At 35.2% G+C, this 23916-nt stretch overlaps 1 protein-coding gene across 24 annotated transcripts in view; it reads right to left on the bottom strand.

The window, feature by feature from the left end:
* Nucleotides 1-23916, bottom strand: part of CADPS2 (calcium dependent secretion activator 2) — a 285040-nt gene that overhangs the window by 93055 nt on the left and 168069 nt on the right. For 15 of the 24 annotated variants that reach the window (XM_039726810.1, XM_039726802.1, XM_039726811.1 and 12 more), the window contains exons 9-13: nucleotides 15670-15736; nucleotides 11011-11119; nucleotides 9677-9880; nucleotides 4663-4671; nucleotides 2056-2192 (exon numbers count right to left, since the gene is read on the bottom strand). In XM_039726810.1, coding sequence (XP_039582744.1) covers nucleotides 2056-2192; nucleotides 4663-4671; nucleotides 9677-9880; nucleotides 11011-11119; nucleotides 15670-15736 — 526 coding nt within the window. The remainder of the gene's footprint in view (nucleotides 1-2055; nucleotides 2193-4662; nucleotides 4672-9676; nucleotides 9881-11010; nucleotides 11120-15669; nucleotides 15737-23916) is intronic. The other 9 variants (XM_039726825.1, XM_039726801.1, XM_039726805.1 and 6 more) reach the window with 1 other exon arrangement.

Raw genomic sequence — 23916 nt, 5'->3', positions numbered from 1 at the left:
CCTTAGATATAATCAACAATGGTTATTGTGATTGATATTCTCCCAATATGTTGTCATGGTCACTTATCTCTCCCTGTTTTTATAGAAAACATAACAAAATGTTGCATATCATTGCCTAGCAGTACAAAAGCAAACTATTAAAATTTCTGCTCATTCTCAGAAGATATAATTGCGACAAGAATACAAAATTTTAAAGAATTGATTAATTTAACTTCAATCTCTTAAAATATCTGTGTGGTTGTTTTTCATATAAATGTGTACGTTCCTTGCCCTTGTTCAATCCCACATCATGCACAAGTCGCTCAAACATGTAACTATGTTCTACAAAATACTGGTATTAGATAACCATATATTTTTTTATTTTATAACTGAAAAATCCCCCAAAACCCCCCCACCTCCACAACAGTCTCCCTGTTCCAGAAAGAATGTAGAACTGAAGAAATTTAGGTTACATAATAATTAACAGATTAATTTTTAAATAACAGAACTTTGCATAATATTAATTCCTACACTTAAAAATTTTTTTTACAAGTCATATGTGTGGTTATACTATATTTGTTGAAATAAGGGATGAATTGTTTCGAAAAGGTTATGGGAAATGAGCTGTTAGAGAAAAGAAAAATCACACTTACATGCCCATGTATTCTATTGTTATCTTGACATTCCCAATTTTTTTTAAAATAAAAAAATGTCATTAAATATGCAGTTAAAAAAAAAATCACCCATTCCACTTATTAAAAGCTGAATTTAAAAAAGAACGGTAAGAAATACATCTGCTTTATGGTTGCTATAGCACTGTGCATTTCACCTAACCTCTTCTAAAAGTTCCTGATTTCAAGGTTATATTAAGTGTCTTACTATATTATTATTATAAAAAAAGAGTTTGACCCCAATGTACTGGTAGAAAGCTAACCATTTTCTCTTTGAGTGCCAATTACTTTGTACAGATGTACCTTCAGGCCTCTTTGATACAGTGTGCAACCCACAGACAGAAAATGAGTCCTTTAACTTTTCTATACATATGTATCTGGCAGTATTTTACAATGGAGGCAACTGTCATAAAATATATTTTCCCCCTTTTTAACAACTGCAAATAATCCTAAACATTTATTATCTCGGTATTACAAGACTAGTCAGAACAATGGAAAAAATAAGTGAAAATCCCCACTATTTTTTTTTTGTTGCTATTGGGACATTAAAGTGAAAAAAAATTATGTGCTGTGAGGTGTTTTAGATTCTTAGTGAGAGATCACTATTTCAGGCATAATATATTATCAGGTGAAAAATAAAGCCTCAGGAAGTCATGAGGTCTGCCCCATATAAACCTGTTTAACGAGTGTGTATAATCTGATGAACTTCCATGAGATTGTTGCTGGTTTTCTTCCCTAATGACAACAAAATCTGAAGTAGCCCCATCCTCAACTAGTTCACAAAGCACAGAACAGAAAATGATTGTACAAAAAGGAAACTGCAGCAAACATCTTGCCTTTTACAATGGTAATGATGGTATTTGAATGTGGAAAACATTCCTTTTGATACAGAGATCACATTCTATTTGCTTTTGTTTAATGACTATACTCCCCTTTGTTACATGCAGTTCAGGTAATGCATATATGCCCATGTATCTATATTGTTTATGGGTCTGCCTCCCTTCTTTGGTGCTTTTCCTTCACACTGGAGTGGAATGAAGAATTATATGACAGGTGAAATTGTCTGAGCCGAGGCAACTACATTCAGACCTTAAAATGCCTGTACAGGTGTCAGTAAATTCTACCACAGGAGTTCTTGCTATAGTCAAAACTTTCTGTTTTTATTCAAACTCCCCAGAGAACATGATAAATTTAGCTGATAAAATTGAAGACAGTTTGTGTCTCTTTGCTTTCTATTGAGTGGCACAGCAGCCGCTTGCAAGTATGCAATTTTCAAATTTAAAACCAATCGATTGGACCCTTTATTCCACCTACAACTGCAGTTGCTGAATGAAAAAGGAAGAAAGGACTACTTTGTAACAACTATTTCTCACTTCTTTATATCTATCTTCCAGCCAGTACTCACCAAACAAGAATAGGAGTCATTCAATCTGTGATCCAAGGTCTGTCTCTGAAGCAGTCTAAAGAGGGAAGCATGGTCAAATTTGCAGGGATTAGCAGAAATAAACTCATCCATGCCATGTTTCTGGCCACGGTCTGTATCTGTTATACAAAGGAAAAATGTGCAGAACAATACATGTGAGTGTGTGCTCAGACTTACAAACATCAGTGTACGCATGGCATATAAGTCCCAATATTTAAGCTTTCTTGAAAATATCTCAAAAAAATAACTCATATAGAGAGATACTTGCAGGTGAATTATTATAGAATCTTGATCTTTTAATCTGAAAATATTATTACTGAATTATTTTTCTATCAATCATACCAATTTATGGAGTGTAACAGTGAAATAAAAATTGCTACCCACTGACAGAGAACCCAAAATTTAGAAAGGCTGCCAGAAAACATAACACAGCACATGAAAAAAGTATTAAAGTGTTGTTTTCTAGTGGGCTATGCAAACGTTTCAATTTAAAAACAACGTTATGAGTAGAAATGAAAAATATTCTGTAATTTCCTGATTTAATATGTCTCTCTTTCTAATTTTACCAAAATAACTACAAAATATTTAAAAAAAGGAAAAGAAAAAAAAAAAGAACTCCAAGTTTATGCATTTATTTCTTCAGAAAAGAAAGAGCATCTTTACTGCAGTTCAAAGTACTGCTTAATAGAAATATTCATCATGGCTTGAAGCCTACTTCTCAAATGGCAAACTGGAGCAGAAATGAACACACTGGCTTGAGCTAGGTCATTTCCAGCCTTCTTTTTGTACTCAGCTTTTAATGAGACGAACCTTAATGTAGTAATGGCAAAGAGCTCCTTCAACCTTCCAGCAAAGTGTACTGAAAAAGGGAGCAGCATTTTTGTGTAAATACATTGAGAAAGCATACCATCCCAAATGGCACTTCAATCAAAGGCCCAAATTTATTGTTCTTCACAGATTGCATTTTTCAACGCCTTTAAACCCCGCGGGTTTATCAAAAGAGAAGCTCTAGTGATTGCTTTCATTAATGTTATGTTTTGTCAAAGTCTTCAATGTGAATTATCTATCTAGTATGGACAGAAAAAGCCTTACAGTGCCCAAAAGGACTAGTTACGTATTAGCACATTAGCTGTCTTGGATTCTATAGACTGTAGTGGGGTGAACAGTCCTATCAACTTAAAAATTGACTTCCCCTTTCAATAGGGTCTTAGCTCTTTGTTCCTTTAGATTCAAACCCAGGTCTTTTTATATTCGTTACCAGAAAAGTATAGATCTAAGTGTATCCTAAATGCAATTTTGAAAACCTGCATAGTAGAAATCTAAAATTTCTAAAGAAAGGGGACAAAAGTTTATTGATTAAACCCAATTATAGAGTCAGGTTCATAATAAAACTCAATATTGATCTGTGGGCATGATGCTAACATAATCAGTCACATTTAGAAATTTAGCCCCAGATCATATTGATCCATGTCAAGTCCAACTTTCAGCTGTATTTGTGGATGGGAGAATTATTTAATTCAAGCTGAAGGATCTGCAACATCAAATCCTAGAAAGATGCAGAAACTAATTCATATCACTTGGCTTTGCATTGTCAAAGCAAGAGTCACATCCATGTGACAGATTTCACCAAGGTGGATGTAGCAAATAAACAGTATGACAATATGTTGATGGTGTAAGGTATGAGACCATCACCCCAGAGAAGCAGCAGCACGTATTTTAAATGCTTGAAATAGTATATGTGATTACATAGATTAGCAATATTTCAATGGGCATTAGACTAGCCTATCATTAATGACAAACCTAGCTCATATTTTTGACATAGGTAGAGGAAATGCTCTCTCAATTAGTGCAATTTAACTGTATTTAAACACATTAATTCAAACATAAACAACTGACGTCAACACAACTACATTACCAAAAGTACTGAACAACATATGAAGTTATCTGTAGCTTCCAAAATATCCAAACACAGATAAAACTCTTTTAAAATCGATTATATTTAATGTGAAAGTGACTGATTTCAGCATTTCTTATAAGTCTTCCTCCTATATCAGGTTTATCATATACTACAAACATTTTTCATAGTAAGACATATGACAAAAAGAGAAAGTATTAATATTTCTTTTTGCCATCATTTAGAAAATTATGCAGAGCTGAATCATTCTTAAAATAACATTTTGGTTTTTTTCTCTGGTTAACCACACTAATATAAAAAAAATCTCACTTTTCAAGAGAGAAGGTGTAAGTACTGACAAGTAATTTAAGTATTTTGAAATCATGAGATTGGATGCTGCAAATGAAACAGATCCAGCACACTGATACAGTATCCAGATGATCATAATGAGTAATGTGACCTATTGAACACAATACAGCTTGTGAAGGCAGAATTTACTATTACATAATTTGGGTAAAATAAGCAAAAATATTGATGTAAAAGTATAAATAATTGCTAGATTTAATTCTAAAAGAAAGATCCATGACTGATAATCTTTTTGAGTAAATCAAGTAGTAAAAATAACATCGTCAAACAGTAACAGAAGATCTGTTACCAAATATATTTAAGCAACAGAAAAACAACTAAAAACTTACCTTTGCCAGCTGTAGGCAAGCAGGAAATAACAGAAAAATAGATCTGGTGTAATACATTACATTTTTGTTTATTGCTATGATGTAAAACAAGATAACTGGCAAATATTTTCAAACAAAAAGGAATTTAAAAAAATTAAGAATTTGAGCAAAGATCATGAGGAATTCATAAATGGTATATGACTGTGACTAAAAAAAATTACTCAAGACTCTACCTTAAAAATTGTTAGAGTGATTGCTTTTTTCAAATTCTTACATAAATGAGCTTTAGATGTCCTGTTCAAACAACATGCAAATGCAAAAGGCATATAAGGAGCTCTATTGTCGTACAGTTAAATTCATTTTTTCACTACACTTTCTCAATCTTCGAAATTATTGGGAAGACGTTTTTCTTGCTTTTTCACAATTAGGTTTTCTTCCCTTCTTAATCAAATCTGTTGCCATTCTCTCCATGTTGCCTTTAACTTAAAATCATCGGCTGCTATTTCCATGTTGCACAGCCTGTTACAGGCTGTGTATTTCATCTTTTAGAAACTACCCTTTTTTTTAAATCAAGGTAGGACAAATAAATATATTTTCAAGTGATGTTAAAAACTAACAAAAGCTATTACAGGAGTTTTAGCACATTCTTTGGGTGTTCTTTCAGACAAACATATTCATTAGGGCAGAACAGCATTCTAATTATGCCTTTTGGCATCTTTGCAAGAAACTTTAAATTTTAGTCCAGCTGCAAAGGCATTAAAATCATCCCATCCTCAGTGACTTGGTTCACACAGAGTTGACTGAATTAAAACTGCCAAGATTTTCATGTTTAAGGCATACTCCAAAGTGGTTCTAGCATCCTGCACAACATCTCTGCCCCATTCCAGCCTAGAAGCAAACACACATTTCCTGCATCATCTACTCTGTGCTAGGGTGAGCTACAGGTACTGGCCTTGCTGAGTGGTGACCCACTCCTCTTTGTGGTAACATCTCTGCTTGATTTTAAGCATTGTAAAAGCAATTTGAACTACCTCAGGCAAGCAGGAAAGAAGAGAAGGTAGAGGCAAGCAATCTAGTATTGTAGGGATTAAAAAGATTTAAAGACTAAGACTAGTAGGGTAAGAACCGTGACTCTGTTCCAGAAGGGGCTGGAACTGGTCAGAAAAGACAGTGGTAAGACATGCATTACATTCCTTCAAGTGCCACTCCAGACAGATGGTGACAGCTTACACTGGGAACATTTTGACTCCTGATCATTGACCAGGACTCCAAAGTACTACACAGGCCAAAGAGACAATCTGTGACCCCAGAACTTTATAATTTAGGTATCAGGCCATGAAATAACTTCTGTAGAGAAAGTGGCAGAGAATAAGAAAGCAGCTGGCCCATATGGTCTGACTGTCAGGCTGGGGATACCACACTGACTGACTGCCAGTATTTTGTTGAAGGGCAAATTTGAAGAAGATTGCAGATAGTTTTTACATGTTCCTGACTAGTACAGAAGAGAAAATACAGATGACTTACTGGTTGCCTAAGGTGGTGGAGGGCTGGTGTAAACATTTTCTTTCTAAAAGGGAGATGGGGATGGTTGGAGGTAAGCAGGAAATGGACATAAAGGGGAATGGGGAAACATGCAGGGAGGGGGGAGTTACTCCAGTCTTCCAAATGGCAAAAGGGTATGGCGGACATAAAGCTGCCAAACCTGCCAAGAAAACTATGTCAAATAAAAAAATAGCTTTGACTTCTTTGTTTCTAAAAATAAAATTAATTGCAAGAGATTGTCTCTTCACCCCTCTGAACTCATGAGGTTGTAGGTTCAGAATGATGCTTGGCTTTGTATTTCTGCATTAAGACATGACAATCCCCTCACGTGCTGCTCCTAACTCCTGTGCTACGAACAAGTTATTAGCAGTGCTAAGCACTCCAGCAGCCTTTTCAACTGTATGAATATATCTCCTAATACATTGCTCATTAAAAAAGGGATCACTTCCTGAACCTTTATGTGATTTAAATGAATCTGTTTTTCATTGGTGCTTTCCCTGAAACATTAATGTCCTTGGGAAACTTCTGGCTATTCTACAGTCATGCATCCTTAAAGATTCTATTCTTTCATTCAACATGCTTATGCAGAACAGTGGATCTGAAGGTCAGTGTCCTTTTCTCGATCATTGCTGACATTAGCCTGTCTTCACTTTTGTTTTGGAGTCACCTAATACCACAACACTGCAATACCAAGTTACTTAGAGATGAAAAAATTGACTGGTATACATTTTAGAAGTTGGACAAGTACAACAGTAGTTTGATTCTGTTAAATACCACTTTCGGATGTTTTCTACAGCTATCAAGGAAATTTCAGGATGAAAGAACATATTTTTAAGTACAATACAGAAAAATATTGAAACATTTCTCCTCAAGTTGACTTTTTTCTACATCTTGCAGTTTAAAGATATTTAATTTTCTCCAAGTTATTGAAAATTCTTTTGGAACATTTTATCAGGGTGAGTTGATTTTTCATCTTAGAGGAAAAAGAAAATAGAGACAGACTTTTGAGGTTTGAATGCCATTAACTGACATTTGTTTTGCAAAGCCCAAGCTGGTTTTCTGTTTTCTGTATGTGGAGATGTCATTGCATGATATACTGCAGAAAATAAAACAATGTGATCTCCTATTGGCTGGAAATGCTTAAATTGTGCATCAATAGGAAACTAAAAATCATAAAAATAGTAACTGACAAATTATCTGTTCAAAACTGTATTTCCTAATACTAAAAATGTACCACAGTAAAGAGGAAAAACTTGAAAATTTATTTCATTTAATATATATGCCATCTCTCAAGCACGTGGTGTTATATCTTGATTAAAAATAAAGGACACTTAGCTTCATGTAAACATTTTTCTAGGGGAAAAGAAAATTAATTTCTCGTGAAACTGAATCTATTTAAATGTGACAAAAGGTCAGCTATAGAGTCTTCTTAGTAGTAAAACTATGCCTCAAGAAACTCAGGACAGTATATATTTAAAGGAAGTAGGATGCTTAGAAAATTATTTAAGATTATATCTGAAAACCCCGGTTCCAGAAGTTTCTTAAAAATGGATTAATTTGATTATGCCCATTTCTACCTCAAGTATAAGAGACAGAATTTCCTCATCTAGGGAGAACTGGGGTATTACAGAAATCAGTCAAACAATGGTTCTAAATATCACATTAAATTAAATTCCACAAGCTACTCTATTGCAAAGAAATTTATGAATTATTATAAGTTATGAATTATTTTGTGAATTATTACAAAACATCAGCATTGAAGTATATTAAACCCAAAGGAAAATAATAATTTAAACAGAGAATTTGCTTTACATAGAGTTCTGTCATGTGAGTTGGTGCAAATAGATACATAAGTGTGACAGATAAATACATTATATTTTAGTCTTTTGAGCTTCCCTTAAAACATCTTTAAAATAATGCTTACTTTTTCTGTGGTTTCCACCTAAGAACTGTAGCACCTCTAAAATAATGTCTAAAATAATATCAAGACGTGACAATCTTGCTGTTTAATTCTTTAACATTATCAATAATTTTATCTCTGAAAACACACTTTCAGCATTTCCAAATTTGTGATTGTTTTTTGTACTTTTTTCTTTCTATAATTTTCACTGCCCCGTGGTCAGAGTTAGCTGCTTTCCCTTCCAGGTAAACACTGTGTCCGAAACCAGGAGCAGGTCCCTGGCTGTTGCTGCCAGTGGTCACTTCTTTTGTACTTTCTAAATGATGCACATGACGTAGGGACATTAGGCAGGAACACAGTGAACTCCCACCACCCAGCACAAATCCAGGGAATTGTGAGGAGGTGAGCAGAAGCACTTGGCTGTTGCCCCACCTTTGCTTTTGCAATATTACTTCCATCCTACTTCACCTTAGTGTCCCCATAATGAAAGATTACTTGACAAAGTGCCCTTCCAAATTGTTTCAGGCGAAAAACAGATATCAGTGCTTTTGTGAGATTAAACTTTTTAAAATTATCTTGACATTGAAAAGCTCAATGACATTGAGAGCTCCTCAGGATTTTAGATAAATATTACTAAGTTTAACAAGCACATTTTACAGTTTTCTAAAAGCAAACTGATATAAGATTAGAGGGTCATGAGACTGAGTGATAGCAGGACTGAGGGAAGAGAATGGGTTTGGATCAACCTGCCACAGACTGAAGACACTAAACCAAGTTTAGTTTAAACCATGTTTCCCTTCTAACACTATGCATGTATGGTTATATGATAATGAAGAAGGATTATTGTATAATAATCATATGATGTTCCAGAAATCTGATGGCTACTAAAAAGGTCATTGGATTGCACTCAGCCTCTGTAACAACATAAAAAAAGCTTCCTTTGTGCAGATATCTACATGACAGAATACTTTCAAAGAGATAATATGAAAATTTAAAATATGTTTAATATATGCTATCTACCTCAATTTCTCTGAAGCCATACTTTCCTCAAAGAATGGTGATGAAAATTTAAACCTGAATAATTTAAAGAATTTTTTATATGTAATTTAATATTACAGTATGTGCCAAAAAAAATCCAGGAGCCCATCTATTGCCTTTCAACTCACAATGTACAGTCTGCATAGCAATTTTTTGGTAACTAATACATATAATGAATGATAAAGCTGACCTAAATCTATAAAATTGTGAGAATAGATTGACGCTTTTCTATTCAACACTACACTGGCTGACTAATGAAAAATATAATGCAAACCAAACACCGTCTCCATGGTAATATATGGGTCAATTGTAAGGAATATGAAGCTAATTGCTGTATTTTCATGGATTATAATAAAAATAATGACCTGCAAGTCAGGATTTCCCTTGTTGTTAATAATAATCTGAGTTAAAGAGCTTCTGGCTAACAATGAAGGGCTAGACACATTTGCCTAGTGAATAAGTTCTGCTTAATTAAACTTCATTGAGGGAACTGCTACATATTTTACCAGTAAAAACCAAAACCAATGCCACAAAAGAAAAGAAAAGCCAACTTACAAAGTGGGGATATATCTGTGTTGGCATTGCCTCCCTTAAGATTCATCTTCTGAGCTTGACTTGCAGGAACAGGCTTGTAGGACTGACCTGTGGCTCTGTACATAGCTTGAACCCAGAGTATTCTATCCTGCTCATCGTCACTGGCAAATATCACAGTATCACCTTCTTTAACAGCGTTGAAAAACATCCGACCACCCTGAAGACCTGAAGCAGTAAATAAGAAGGTAATCTTGATAAATACAAGCTACTTCTAAATCACCATCAATGTGTATTACATTATTGGTTTTACTCATAGTATGTGTGTGTGTGGAGGGGTGTGTTGAAACATTTTATAGGTATTTATCACCTAGAAATAAGATAAATCTAGAGCTATAAGGATCAAATGGTAATACATAGAAGTAACATAAGTAGAATAAATGTAGAAATCACAGGAGAAAATATTTACATGACTCCACTTTAAATTCAGCTCCAACTTCTTTCTTATTCATCTTCTCTCTGCCATATGCTATTTTGCTTTTTTTTAACATATTCTCCTTCCTGGTATTATTTTATTAGCTGGAAATCCCTCTCAACTTTATCTCCTATTGAACAGAGACAGCTCCATATCCTTTATCAGTGCTGCTCTTCCTTAGTCCTTTTTCTCATTCCAGTGTTTTTTTCTGAGAGCACGTAACGAGAACAGGACACAACAGTCAACATGGCTGTGCTGGGATTTTTTTTTGACAGAATTGCTCCGTCTCTCCAAATGTCTTCTGATCATTGTTTGCCTTCTCCATTATTCTAAACATTGACACAACATTTTCAAAGATCAATCTTTAATGTCTCAGAAGTCTCCTAATTTCGTAGTCCTCCGCTGCATAGGCAGAATTGTTTTTCTCTGCATGTGATATCCCTCTTCCATTTTAATATGAACTTATGGAGATTTTTCTGATATTTCCAAATTTATTTTTGATTACTATGAGTAACTTGTCCTTCACAGGCATTGTCATAATTTGTCTTTTCTAAATTATTTATGAATATACTTCACAGTATACTGCCACATGCCACCACCCTCAAAAAGAGAAAAGGGGTTTTCTCCTTGTATTATATGTGATCTTACAATGTTTCAGGAAACTTTAGTGTAAAGCTTATTTTTCATTAGTCTTACAACAAACTTACTTCTAAAAGCATGATTTTTCACATCAGAATGTCCTAGTGGAATAATAGCCAAAGAATCTTGGGATTTTTTTTTTGCCAAAGAACCTTGGGAGTTTTTGCTGCTAGATCAAAACAAGCAAATTGAAACAGTTCTTTTACACAAATACACTGTGCTACTTCAAAATAATGGAAAGTACCTGTGTGAGGAGCTGTGTAATCCACAGTGTATCCTTCCAGTTGCATCAGTTCTTGAGGCTCAGACTTCTTTTCTCTGTAACTGCACATTGCAAATGTGTATTGGCTAACCTGAATAAGAAAAGACTTCTTAATTAATGAATTTCATTTCAGAACTGTATAACAAATGTACCATGGTTCAAATTAGTTTTCATTTGCATTGAATTAAGAAATCACCTTTTTTTTTTCCTTTCCCAGAAGTATTTACAGTGTAAAATTTCTTCTCCTTTCCCCTTTGTGCCAAAATGAAGGAAAAAAAGTCCAAATAACCCACAAACACGCCTCTCCGCAGTTTCACGAAATACATTTTGGGCTGGTGTTTTATGAAAAAATGAAGGGAAGTCATTTAGATTCTGGTAGTGAAAATACTTAGTATTATGGTACTGACCAAATTACTCAGTATTTGTAAGAGGAAAAAATAACTACATTCCAAAAAACTGAGAAAACAAGAACTTTTATGTATAAAAGTAATGTTTGCAGAACAAGTGGCACAATTACCATGAAACTGCAAAAACAAACGTATAATCTGGCCAATTCTAGCTAATGATGGCAAGCATCAAAACCTTCAGTTTGATTTTTATAGTCTAATTTCTGTGCCTTGAATACAGGGTCCAGCTGTGAGCAGGAGAACCAGCCCCAGCCCCAGCCCTGGGCACAGGCCAAGGATGGACTGGGATGTGGGGAACTGGAGATTAGCCCTGCCGTGGCATTTCTGGGGCTGGGGATGATGACCCCAGGAGGCTGAAATGGGAGTCTGGGCTGTGGGCAGAGACAGCCAGGGCTGGTGGACTCCTTTGGGAGGGGACCCTGACATGGGGCTCATCCCTATGCCATGCCCTCTGCTCTAGGCTGGCAGCAGCATCACCTCTGACACTGCTTGGCACTTCCCTGCTTATTGTCCCACAGCCACATTTGCCGTCATGGACAAGCATGGAAGGAGCTGTTTGCTAGTCACACAATTCTAAATCCTTTGCAATTAGCATTATATTTAATGACAGCTTCCTGATTCTTTTTTCTCTTCTTTTCTTTTCTTTTCTTTTCTTTTCTTTTCTTTTCTCTTTTCTTTTTTCTCTGTAAACTGAATCTACAATTTTAATTTTTGATACTTGGCACTGTAGTAAAAACATTTTTCAATTTATTCCATTTGCTTGAATGAAATAAGCTGGCAAGGACCCACATTCATCTCTCACATTTTGATGTCAACAATTCCACATAACCACACTGTATAGGCAATCTCAGCCATCAAAAGGGAAGCTAGTAAGCTCTAATCATGGAAATGCATAGGATGCCAATATTTTTCAGATTTCTTCACTACTGAATGTTTTTGAAGAAAAACTTCTGTAAGATCTGGGCTATGTATATTTATTCATTTTTAACCTTATCACTGTAACAAGACAGACATTATAATGCTGCTGATTTTATTTTATTGAACATATTGCAAATATGTTCTCTTATTTTAAAGGAACAATCAGTCACGATAGATGACTTCATCTTTTTGTTGAAAATGAGACAATTTGAACTTTCTTCACCAAAGAAAAAGACAGAAAAAATTCAAGAAAATTTTGTTGGGGAAAAAAGCCTCAACAGAACAAAGAAATACAGAACCTGCCTCATTTATTTACACTTGAAGTTTCCTAAACCCTTTCCCTTATGGTCATTAGTAGCTGCTCTCAGTTGCTACAAGAAGAATCACCAGCACAGTCTGAAATAACACTTTTAAATATAGAATCATGACTGAGTTTAAGAGTACTATTAGTAGCAAATGGAGCTATAATCCGCTTTGCCTAAGAATTCACCAAATTAGCATAAATACTTCATAGAATAATGAGTACTAAAAAGTCTCCTGGTTATGTACAACACATTCTCAGCCAAAAACAGATTCAGTTTGTCCTCTTGAGGGATAATCTTGACAGAATAAAAGGCAATCCTCTTCCTACAAGTGCATTAACTTGAATTTTGTTACTTTCCAGATGTCCAAACACCTGACTACCAGCTGTACTACCTGTATTGCAACAAAAGGGAAAACCAACAACCTAAGCATTTATGACAGACAGATAGATGTGGAAGTGTGACTGTGACTTACAAGGAATGTCACTAAGGGATGTCCCCACGGGGCACAAAGGCCCTGTTCAATGTGCTGGGAGGCAGAGTCCCTGCACACCTGGAGCTGATGCTGAGGTGTCTGCTACAGGCCATCCCTGGGCTGCCCACTCCAGGTGTCCAGCAGCTAGAATTAGCCCGCGCAGTTTGTGTGTTTAGAAAAAAACTATCCATGAAACAAATGACTGACTTTTCAAACATTTGACCAGGTGAAATTAAAAGGACAGTAGTGGATCTGCATTCCAATTACTGGAGGAAGATATCAGACAGTAAATTAAGTAAAACACATCAGATCTGATGGAGGCTTTTTACCAACCATGTTATGTCCCTGTCTTTTTCTGGTTTAAATTAATAACCTTTTAGAGAAGTGACTGGATACTAAAGGATACAAATAAAATAAAATGAAGAGGTTAAAATTTCCAGATACTGTAACCTTTCTATAACATTGATCTGTTCCTTCAGAAGCCACTAACAACTTGTAAAAGGTGCAGCAATAATGAAGGTGCACATTACTCACATCACACTCTGAAAAAGTCAACACTATTCATCTAATGTCACAACTGAGTTAAATTTTCAAAGTGTGTGTAAACCATACTGGTAGCCTCTGTTTTAGCACTGAATTTCACGCCCTTGATGTTTTACTACTGTAAGCTAGAAGTTAATATATAGAGGAGGGCTTGTCAATATGTCAATAATATATCAATACAACAGACTGGTCCATTACTGAATGCTTTGAATGCTTATTTCACATGTATTGACTTCAGCTTATTGCCAGTGAATGTATCACAGCAGGACTATATAAATGAGCCAGAGCTGTCTGGACAGTAAATATTGATTTAACATTGTATTTTTATATAGCTTTATTGAATTGATAGCTGTTTTAAAATGAAAAGGATTACTAAATCCCATCACAGTAGGAAAATTCCTGTAATATTCTCCTCCAGTATTTCAATTTCAGCATAGAGAGTAGAAAATAGTTAAAATTAACTTGACTGGAATAAACCAGTCTCCCAGATGATGGTTCCATATTGCACAAGAATAAAGACTCTGTGTCTCTCTTAGATGTACAATTTAAAAATCAGATGACACCTGTGGCTTAGAGGAAAAGAACAAATTCATTCTTTCTGTGAAAGGACTGACAAGTAGGATGAGTGTTGAAGAAAAGCATAAAGGACAAGGGAGCATGTAGTCTTACTGTTTTTCTTTGCAACTTGAAATTATTTTCTGTTCACAGCCATGCCTTGACAGCTATCCTATACAGAGATCTTCCCAACAAATATTAACAGTCGCAAAATGTCCTCATATCTTCACACAGGACCTTAGTAAAATCAGAACCCAAATGAATTCTGTAGACTTTACGGAATCTCCTTCAAATATTCTTGGCTGTTAACATTAATAAAGCACTTGTTCAGTAATTATTTTTTCTACAACCTTATGATTTTAATCACTTAAGAATATTAGGAGACCAAGTGAGTGTGACTGATGGAGTGATAAAGAAATGAGGCTTTCTTTTCTTTAAAGTAGTTTTAGAAGTTTTTGTTCTTAAAAAGCCTCATTAACAGACTTCAGCCTTTATATGATACTTATGGAGACTCAGACTTTAAAGAGTTTCCTGTCAATAAAGCAAAGGAGACAGAAGAGTATTCTCTGAACTCACTGCTCATTAACAGACTTCAGCCTTTATATGATACTTATGGAGACTCAGACTTTAAGAGTTTCCTGTCAATAACACAAAGGAGTCAGAAGAATATTCTCTGAACTCACTCTGAAGAACATCAAATGTAATCTGAAGACAAACACCAACTGAAAACAATTACTTTTTCCCAAAGACTCCCTAAAATCATTAATTTCTCTGTTTTGACCATTCAAAATTTACTTTTCTATTTATCTCAAGTCAATATCAGCATTCAATAGCATGTGAAAATACTAACAGTTCGGGTTTGGACAAGAAGTTATAAAATATGAGCATGGCACATTTTTGTGGCCAAGAACAACTACTGCACCATATTTTATGTAACAATTATATAATTTTACCCAATTTAGTGTTACAAGGAAGGAAAAAATAGCATTATTTAAAAAAAAATCAGAAAAAGTTCTTAATATAAGTATTGTTGCTTTAATTTCAAAGACAGGAAATATTTGCTGAGCTAGAATAAATTAAACAGTAAGTACAACCCATTTTGTGAGATATGACTTTATTTCAAATTGAGTGCTGGTAAAAAGCTGTCATCAGACTATTACAAGTTCACAAAAATTTCATCCAGAAATTTATAGGTTTCAGTTGAAACATTGCTCAGTGTAGAGACCCATTTATATATATCTGTAAAACTCGGTAACATTTCTGTTTACTAGGTCTACAAATTAAAAAAAAAAATAAAATGTGGATGCCTTTGTTCTGCAAGAAGCTTGGAGTAGTACTGCACGTGTTGCCTGAAGATACTGATTTACAAACTATTCCAGAAATCATACATAATTTATAGTCCAAGAAATATTTTATAGAAATTTCATGGCTGGCTACTAACCTGAACAAGGACAAAATAGCGTTTTTTCCACCGCTTCCAAACCTTCTGTCCTAGAGCATACAAATACCTGCAACAGAAATAATAAAGGGAGTGGTTTTCAATTAATAAGAAGCATGACATTTAAAGGACCAAACAAAAATCTCTGTATTAATTTACTCTGTCTACTGAGCTGTTTCTTCAGTGTTGTCATATGTAAAAAGTGATTTTTCTTCTATTTACTCTTATCATAAAAATTCAAAGAGACATTCCTTTTCACTTAAGACAAAAATCAGAAACAAATGATCTCATGTTTGCAAAGATTAACCTGATTATCACTTTTTATTTCACCAATTTTATCAAAAGTACCTTAAAGTAGAACACTCTTGACTACACAGAAATACTTATTGTAATAAAAGTTGACGTTCCTGACAGTTTTTATTCCATTTGGTTTCCACAGATTTGCTAGTGTTTATTTAGTCTGTGAGAAGTCAGTCCCAGAGATAGTGTGATGAAATGCACATATAACACAATGTCAGCAGACACACAAGATTAAATTTTTTTCAGAGTAAAGTAGAATCTAATTTCCCAAACAGAAGCACTTCACTATAAAGGCTCTTAGATTACAAAAACTCCTTGTCACTTTAGCAATTTCCGGGCTTTGAATCAGAGAACATAATCAGGAGTATCAACCAGTGAGAAGAGAAAACCACAGATGCTGATGCTGTTTGGTGGTAGAGAGAGCACACTCATTACCCAAGAATTTGGAGTGAATTTTCTGGCATTACAGCAACACTTTTTCTGTCCCCGTGGTCATGTTGCACTGTTGTTAACAAAGACAGCAAGAAGAAAAGGATGAGCTGTGAGATTGTAAGCAAGAGCCCATGAGTGGTAAGGATCTCCTGCTTAAAACCTGACAGGAGAGCAAAATATTACATATGAGAAGTCCCTTCTGGCTGGCCAGCTTCTGTCAAGGACATCTGGTACAGCTTAGGCTGGTCAAAGCAGAACAGTGATTGTTCAGACCAGGGGATGCTGGCTTCACAGGGCACTCTCCAGAGGATGCCAGTGCACACATTTTGAAGCAGCTATAATAATTAGGATGAGAGATGGTTGGTCAGATGAACATGGGCCTCTCTGGTAAGAGAATATGGTCTGCTGCCCTTTACTCACTTCTGTGGCTTTGCTGCCTGTTTGCACCTCAGTCAAAAAACAGAGCAACAAACCAACAGTTTATGTGAAATTACTAAGAAAGATAAAGGCAAAAACTTTTTTACACCTGTCCTGGCTGTACTCTCAAGAACATTTTCTCATTAGGCATCACAAAGAACAAATTTATGTCTAAAATAAATGTTCAGTGTACTGCTTACAATTGTTGTTTGTCAGATTATGTAGTGGCTCCCTTCTTATTATTATGAAAACAGAAGAACAGAAACTCTTCAACTTCTGCTACACGTGTGTTGAAGGTCTACCTTACTTGGTTACACTGCTTTTCATTTGTATGAGAAAAAAAAAATTGCCTTTGTGTACACAATTACCAATTGATGTAGCCTTATGTGAATAGTCCAGATCTTGCCACGCTCTTTTTAACTTCTTAATTCTACGACTATTTTAAATTCAATGAAAATAAAGGAGTAAGAGTTATGCCAGAAAGGGTACAAAAAAGAGGACCTACCAGGGTATATTTTAAAATTTATAATTTTTTGCAACTAAGGAAGCATTTACCTCACAGCCTTATGGTCACACATTCTCCTACAAAACACAAACTGTTTTCATATATGTTTCAGAGCATTAGCTTTCCCCAAAGCACACAATATTGCTATTGCCATGCTAATCTCTTACTATTGTCAGAGGGTGGAGGGGAATTAAATTATGAATTTCACATAACCTCAAAGCTTAATGGCTGGAGGCAGAAAAGTAAAAAAGTCCACAGGCCTTTGGTCTCTCTCAGTCCTAGGACTGCCCTGTTCTTCATGGTGATTCTGCCACTGCATCCCCCTGCATCCCCTGGAGTACCGTGAAGGTTTTTTTGATATATGTGAGAAGGTAACTGCCCCATTTTGAAACTGTATTTTGAAAACCCAGTTGCAAATACCAAGTCCTCTGAAACTACAGTACAAAGATATCCTGACCATGTTCCCACCCTCTTGGCATTCTTAATTGACTGTATAGAAACCATAGATTAACAAACACTTCTTGCTTATTGCACATCAGAGAATGAGTAACCCAACCTTAGAAACTCTGTGCTAATTCTTTTTCATTATTAACTGATCTTGCTCCAGAAATGTGCTTTTAAAATAAGATGTCTTAAAAGAACATTTTTTATCAAAGAAAATATGATGTTTTTATATCACTTGGCTGTCTTTTAAACTGTTCTTCATTTAAGATATATCATCTATAGTTCTGCAATACAGGCAGAAATAATACAAGGTACAGTAAATTAAAAATTATAAAATAATAAAGCACGCAAAAAGAAATTAAATAGCAATGTGCACTTTTATTCCTCCTATAAATCACTTCCAACTATGGTACTAAATAAGAGCTTTCTTGGGAAACAAAGGAGCAGAACATTAACTACCTAAATTTAAAATTCACAGATCTTACATAAGACCAGGTAACACAGAAAATAATATTCATTACACAAAGCTGGGATTTAGTATAGAAATGCAAAGACTTAGGCTGTCTGGTTTTACCAATCACTATAAACACACAGTTATGTTATTAATCCCTCTTCCAGTGCCATCTCTAATGGTACCAATTTTTTTCTAAAGTTTCAGCCATCTACAAGGGATATATCCTGTGCTCATCTTAAGTGTGTCTGCTCCTGAAAGATAAAGAGATTAATTCTTAGTCAAGAGTCTAACATTTTTAGGTGGAAGGACCCACCTAGGCTTCTAGAGTATTCTTTGAGCCTTTCTCATTCGTTTTCTATTTGGAGGGGAAAAAAAAGAAAAAGAAAAAAAGGGAAGCAAAGGACTTAAGAATCTTCAAGAACCTTCCTATATATAGACAGTAACATCTAGGATCAGTAGAAACTGCTGTTGAGGTCTAGAACGGAAAAAAATCTACAGTAGCCAGTTTTCACAATTAAATGACACTTGGGTTTCACAACTGGAGCAGAAAATTAACAGGTTAACAGATTCAGAAGTGAGCTAAGTCTCAGAGCTAAGCTGAAGAATGTTCTATTTTTAAGATGGACAAATGCGTCCCTGAGTCTCAGGTGAAGGCCAGTACTGCAAACCAGAACAGAATCTTTCAGTCACGAACTCACAGAGCTGCAGTCTGCAGTTTCTCCACCCATAAGTGTGTCTGCATTCACCCAGAAGCCACAGTCACCCCCTGCATCCAAAGTAATGTACACAAAATGCACAGCATCAGTTGCTCAGACTATTTTAAACATCCTCAGCAGCAACAAGAAACACAGAACAGCCATTCAAACACTGTACCTTTAGGCAAAAGATTTCGTGCAATACAAACAAGAAACTGATATTCAGAAGTGCCAGTTTCATATCTCTAAATACTAAGCACATCATTTTTAAAAATTCTTCTTGCTCTCATTTGGGTTCCAAAGTTGGGATAATCTAAAATAATTCTTCAGTTAATAAAGCTCAGCCATATACAGGGAAAGAAGACACTGAAATACTGCCCCTGTATCTGAACACTATAAGAGTAACTGCTTAGATTTGTTTTGACTTCTCTTTAGGATCATGTTTTGAGAATGTTTAAGAACTATTCTGACAAGGAGAAAAGATTGGTGTTTTCATGTACATTGAAACATACATAGATGACAGACTTCTATTCTGTAAAAATATACAATAAATGAGATACATACACATAACATCTATGTCTGTACATATGCACATCAGAAAGTATATTTATAGTTACTACACGTGTGGTTGCCTTCTTCAGTTTTCTTATATTACATAATTTCCACTAACTTAGGACTAATAAACTGCTTTTACTAATCACATAGAAAATATATTAAGTCATTAAGTGTCACGCCAATGTGAAAATTTTCTAACATGTTTTGTAGTACCATGAAAATGCAACTAAATGTACAAACCATGCAATCACTTTTCTGAGACTTTTCCTTTTAAAAACAGTTCCACAATCTTTTCTTCTATTATTTAATACTGCTTTCTTTCTCTTCACTCACTCCCAAATGAAAAAACAAAAAACCAAAAATTGGATTTGTATGATGTCACAGAATTACATTATTATACCTCACTGCTTACAACATGGCACAAAAAAACTCCCATTTAATATTTAAAGGTAGTTTTCCTGGAAAACAAATAAAATTACAGGAAATTACATTTCCACTACAAAACACAGAAACACCAAGATAAAAATGTTTTATATATCATCTCATCTCAGTCAGTATAATTTTCTTCTCCAGAAACAGAACAAATAAAATGAACAAACATTTTCTTGCAAAAGTCTGGGCATAACCATTTTGTAATTACATAAAGTTTGAATTTCTCTCAAAGTACATTTCTTGTGCTACCAAAATGCAAAACCATGTCGCTCAATATCATAGTTCAGTTTCAGTTACGTGATGACATACACAGGAGGGAAGATGGCAGCTTATTTGCTTTAAGTCCTCACCTCACTGTGAGAGAGCAGGGTTCCACATTTTGATGAAAAAAATCAGCACTAATGAATAGCTGAAAAAGCATAATTGTGTGTGGAATACCAGAGCTATTCACTGAGGGAGAAATGAGAATGGACTTACTCCTTCTACAGAGATCATTTTTAGACCAGCCTTTTTATTCTAAGGAATGAAGCAATCTATCTACATTTTGAATGATAAATTCTCTACTTGTAAAAGGCTTCATTTATCACAAACAATGAAAAAAATATAGAAAGAAAAATCAATACGTGTAGCAGTTTAGTCCAGCAAAGGCCTTTCTTAAAGAGAAACCTCAGTCAAGGTTGAAAGAGCAATTAATGCAGTCTCAAAAATCTGGGCCACTCTGATAGAGTTCGGTTAACATGTGGCAGAAGTAATCATCCACTTGTGAAAATGATTTTCAGTTCATTCTCAAACACCTTTCAGACACTCATGATCCCATTTAACTGACAACAATACAGGCTATCCGTGGGCATCATTGCATTCGCTGAGAGAGCCAATGGGGACCAAATGCCCACAGGCACTTTCAGTCATCCCCGAGCCTTGCATAAAAGGAATCTTCCTTGCACTGCATTCCTCCTTTTATTTAACCCTGCAAGATTAAGAAATTTTTTTGTTTTCAGTTGAGGACGAGGAGAAAACTGATTCAAGACAACAATATGACCTGGGTCATAAGAAACCTAGCTGTAAACATTCTCAAATTCATTTTAGTCCTTTCTGTGCTCTTGAGAAAGACAACTAAATAAGCCTTCAACAGATGGAATGAAAAACAATCAGCCTAAACTACTGTAATTATGCCTGCTAAGAATAAAAAAACGTTGAAGAATGTCAAGTAATAAAAACATCACAGCCACAGAAAACAGTTCCATTTACTCCAATAAGCAAGATACTCATCGCATGAACAGGAAAATGTGTGGCTTTTTTCCCTGGTTAACACTTTTCACTTACAGTATAAATGGTTTTAAGACTGCTGGACGACCTGATTTCCCTAGATTCTTAAACAGTGATATCTTACTGCACTCTAGAGCGCTTCACCATTTGTGAATATGCATGCCAGTACTTATGGAACCTGAGAGGTAACTACAATGGCAACTTGAGAATTATTAATCTAATTTATTTCATACCATGAAGCCTATTTGGCATGTAAATGTGAGTGTTTGTGAAGACAGAAAAACATTCTTTAGCCTTGAGAGAATTCCAAGCAATAAAAGAATGAAATCCTTCAGATGCAACATAAATGTTGAGAAAGCACTCTGATTCTAATGTAATCTAATTGCCATGTAAACAGGTAATGCAGCACTACTGCAAAACAGCTGGTGCTGAGGAGCTGACATCCACCCTCTGTGCTTTTTGAGGCAGTTTGCTTTGGACTAGCTCTAAACTGAACCCATGGACAAAACAGCTACTAGTGTTTTGCAGAATATATGAGCACACCCCTGAAGGTGATCTCTTGGTTTAATTTCATCTAAAAAGATAATAGTCTTTGACCACAAAATCACAGAAAGCAGAAGCTAAGAGACTGGTTTTCAAAGGGAAAACATACATTTAAATTCTGATGTTGAAGTAGCAGAAAAAAATTTCAATTGCACTGCTCTCCCTCGAGCATTCACTTTGGCTGTGGAAACAATTCTTAACGCTGACAGACCTTAAAGAACTTGCAAGCATCTTGAGCACCCAGAAGCAGCTGGGTGTCTAGCCTAGACATTTCTCCATGCCACTGGAAGCACATGGCATTGTAATCAGATAGAAAAGACTGATGACCTTTTTTTCCAGCCAGGCAGTGATACTTTTTGTGATCTAGAAAGCCTTAATTGCTGAGAGCTTTTTTGCATGAAAAATTTACTTTTGTTTCTAGGTCATACACATCCACTGATGGAAATAATCAAAAGGTGTTGAAAACTTTGGTGGTAGAGGATAGTAAGAGCAGAGAGTTCCTTCAGGAATGATACCTGGCTTTGATTATCTCTGACTGGTTATGTACTTCTTTTCACTGCCATTTTGGTATTGATTTAATTTTAATTTCATAAAGAATACAGACCACAGCAAAGGGTTGTTTTTTTTAAAAATAAAACACATTAGAAGAATGAGATACATGTAATACATTTTGTTCTAAAGACAGTAAATTCTAAGTATTTTCATAACATTTCTTGTAATTATTATCAGTAAGTATTTTAAAGTACCTATGAATTAGTATAAAGTGGTATATCTAAACTAGCAAAGGCATGAGAATGCATGTTTAACTTGGTATCCCTATTTGTGATTTGAAAGGAAGGACAGAAATTATGATAATGAACAAGTCCAGCACTTTCCTTTAATGTGTACACGCACAAGGTGTTTATTCAGAATGATATGACGCTTTCAAACTATTTAAAAAAATTCTTGATAGCTGGATTAAAAAAAAAAACCTAAAGGAATTCAATTAAAACCACCACTTAAAAACATTTCCAAAGCTTTGAAACAAATCAGTTTAGCAAATTCTCACTTACATAGCATTATTCTCGTAATAGGAGCATTACTTGACACTTAGTCAAGTGCTTTATAAACCAAGCAATTACTCCTCACAATATGTCCAGTGCGGGAGGTTAGTATTTCCACATTAATTTCTGTTGGGAGAGAAACCGAAGTGGAAAAGAGCAAGACTTGTTCAAAACTTAAGGTCCTAGTGCACCAGAAGAAACACTCAGGAAAGCCTTACAACAGCCCTTATCTTCCAGAAGTTGGAAAATGCATTTCAGAAGCTTGTAAAGCTGTTCAGCCTTTTAACTGTGTGTCAAAACATGCAACACACTTATGATTTAAAAAAATATAGTGAAAAGAAATTGTTCTAAAGGGAAACAGCAAATTAAATGTATTTGTCTTTGCAACTCCACTCAGCCACTTTCAGTGATCACATTTCCTTTGTATTTTGTAGAGATCCAGTGTAAAGTGCATGGCGTATATTTCCTCTTCAGAACTTTGCAGATTACCCTTTGGAAGCACCCTTCTGCCTCCCTAATCCCAGATCCCTTAGCTGTGTAATTAGCTGCATGAAAAGAGATGATATGAAGGAGGTTTTCTGTACCTAGGAATCATGAAAAGTCAACCATGCAACATTCAGAGAAAATGTTTGTTATTTGCTGCCTGACAAAATTATTAATTTTAAACCACAATTCGGAAAAATAAACCTGTTTGCTCTTTTCAGCCAATTCTATGAGGTAAAACTTTTGTGGATGCAATGGCTGAACTTAGCTAATAATGAATAGAGATGACATTGACTATAGAGATTTCAAAATGTTTGGCACACTTGGCAGAAAACAATTCTTTTTAGTTGTGCAACTACAGAACCATACAGAATGAAAAGCACTAGAGTACAATTTAAGCAACAGTGGCAAAAATGCAGTTACCTTTTTGGAATTCATACACAATCTTTTAAATAACAGTCTCTCCCCATGTTGCAGAAATAAAATGCTTTTTATTGGGAACTATATGATCTTCTTCTGGACTGAAATTTTGACACTTCATGCTCTCATACACTGGAAAACTCCCTTTTAACCTAGCAGACTTCATGTAAACTCTGGATCCAATGAATACCACTTTTCCTTCTACCCAGCACACAGCAGCAAGAAAACAGAACACTGCCTGTGTATCAGTGGTGTGGACTG

The sequence above is a fragment of the Passer montanus genome, unplaced genomic scaffold (assembly GCF_014805655.1).
Source record: "Passer montanus isolate IOZ18808 unplaced genomic scaffold, ASM1480565v1 scaffold6, whole genome shotgun sequence".
NCBI classification, from domain to species: domain Eukaryota; kingdom Metazoa; phylum Chordata; class Aves; order Passeriformes; family Passeridae; genus Passer; species Passer montanus.
The sequence above is the reverse complement of the archived record's forward strand: the minus strand, read 5'-3'. Positions and strand labels throughout refer to the sequence as shown.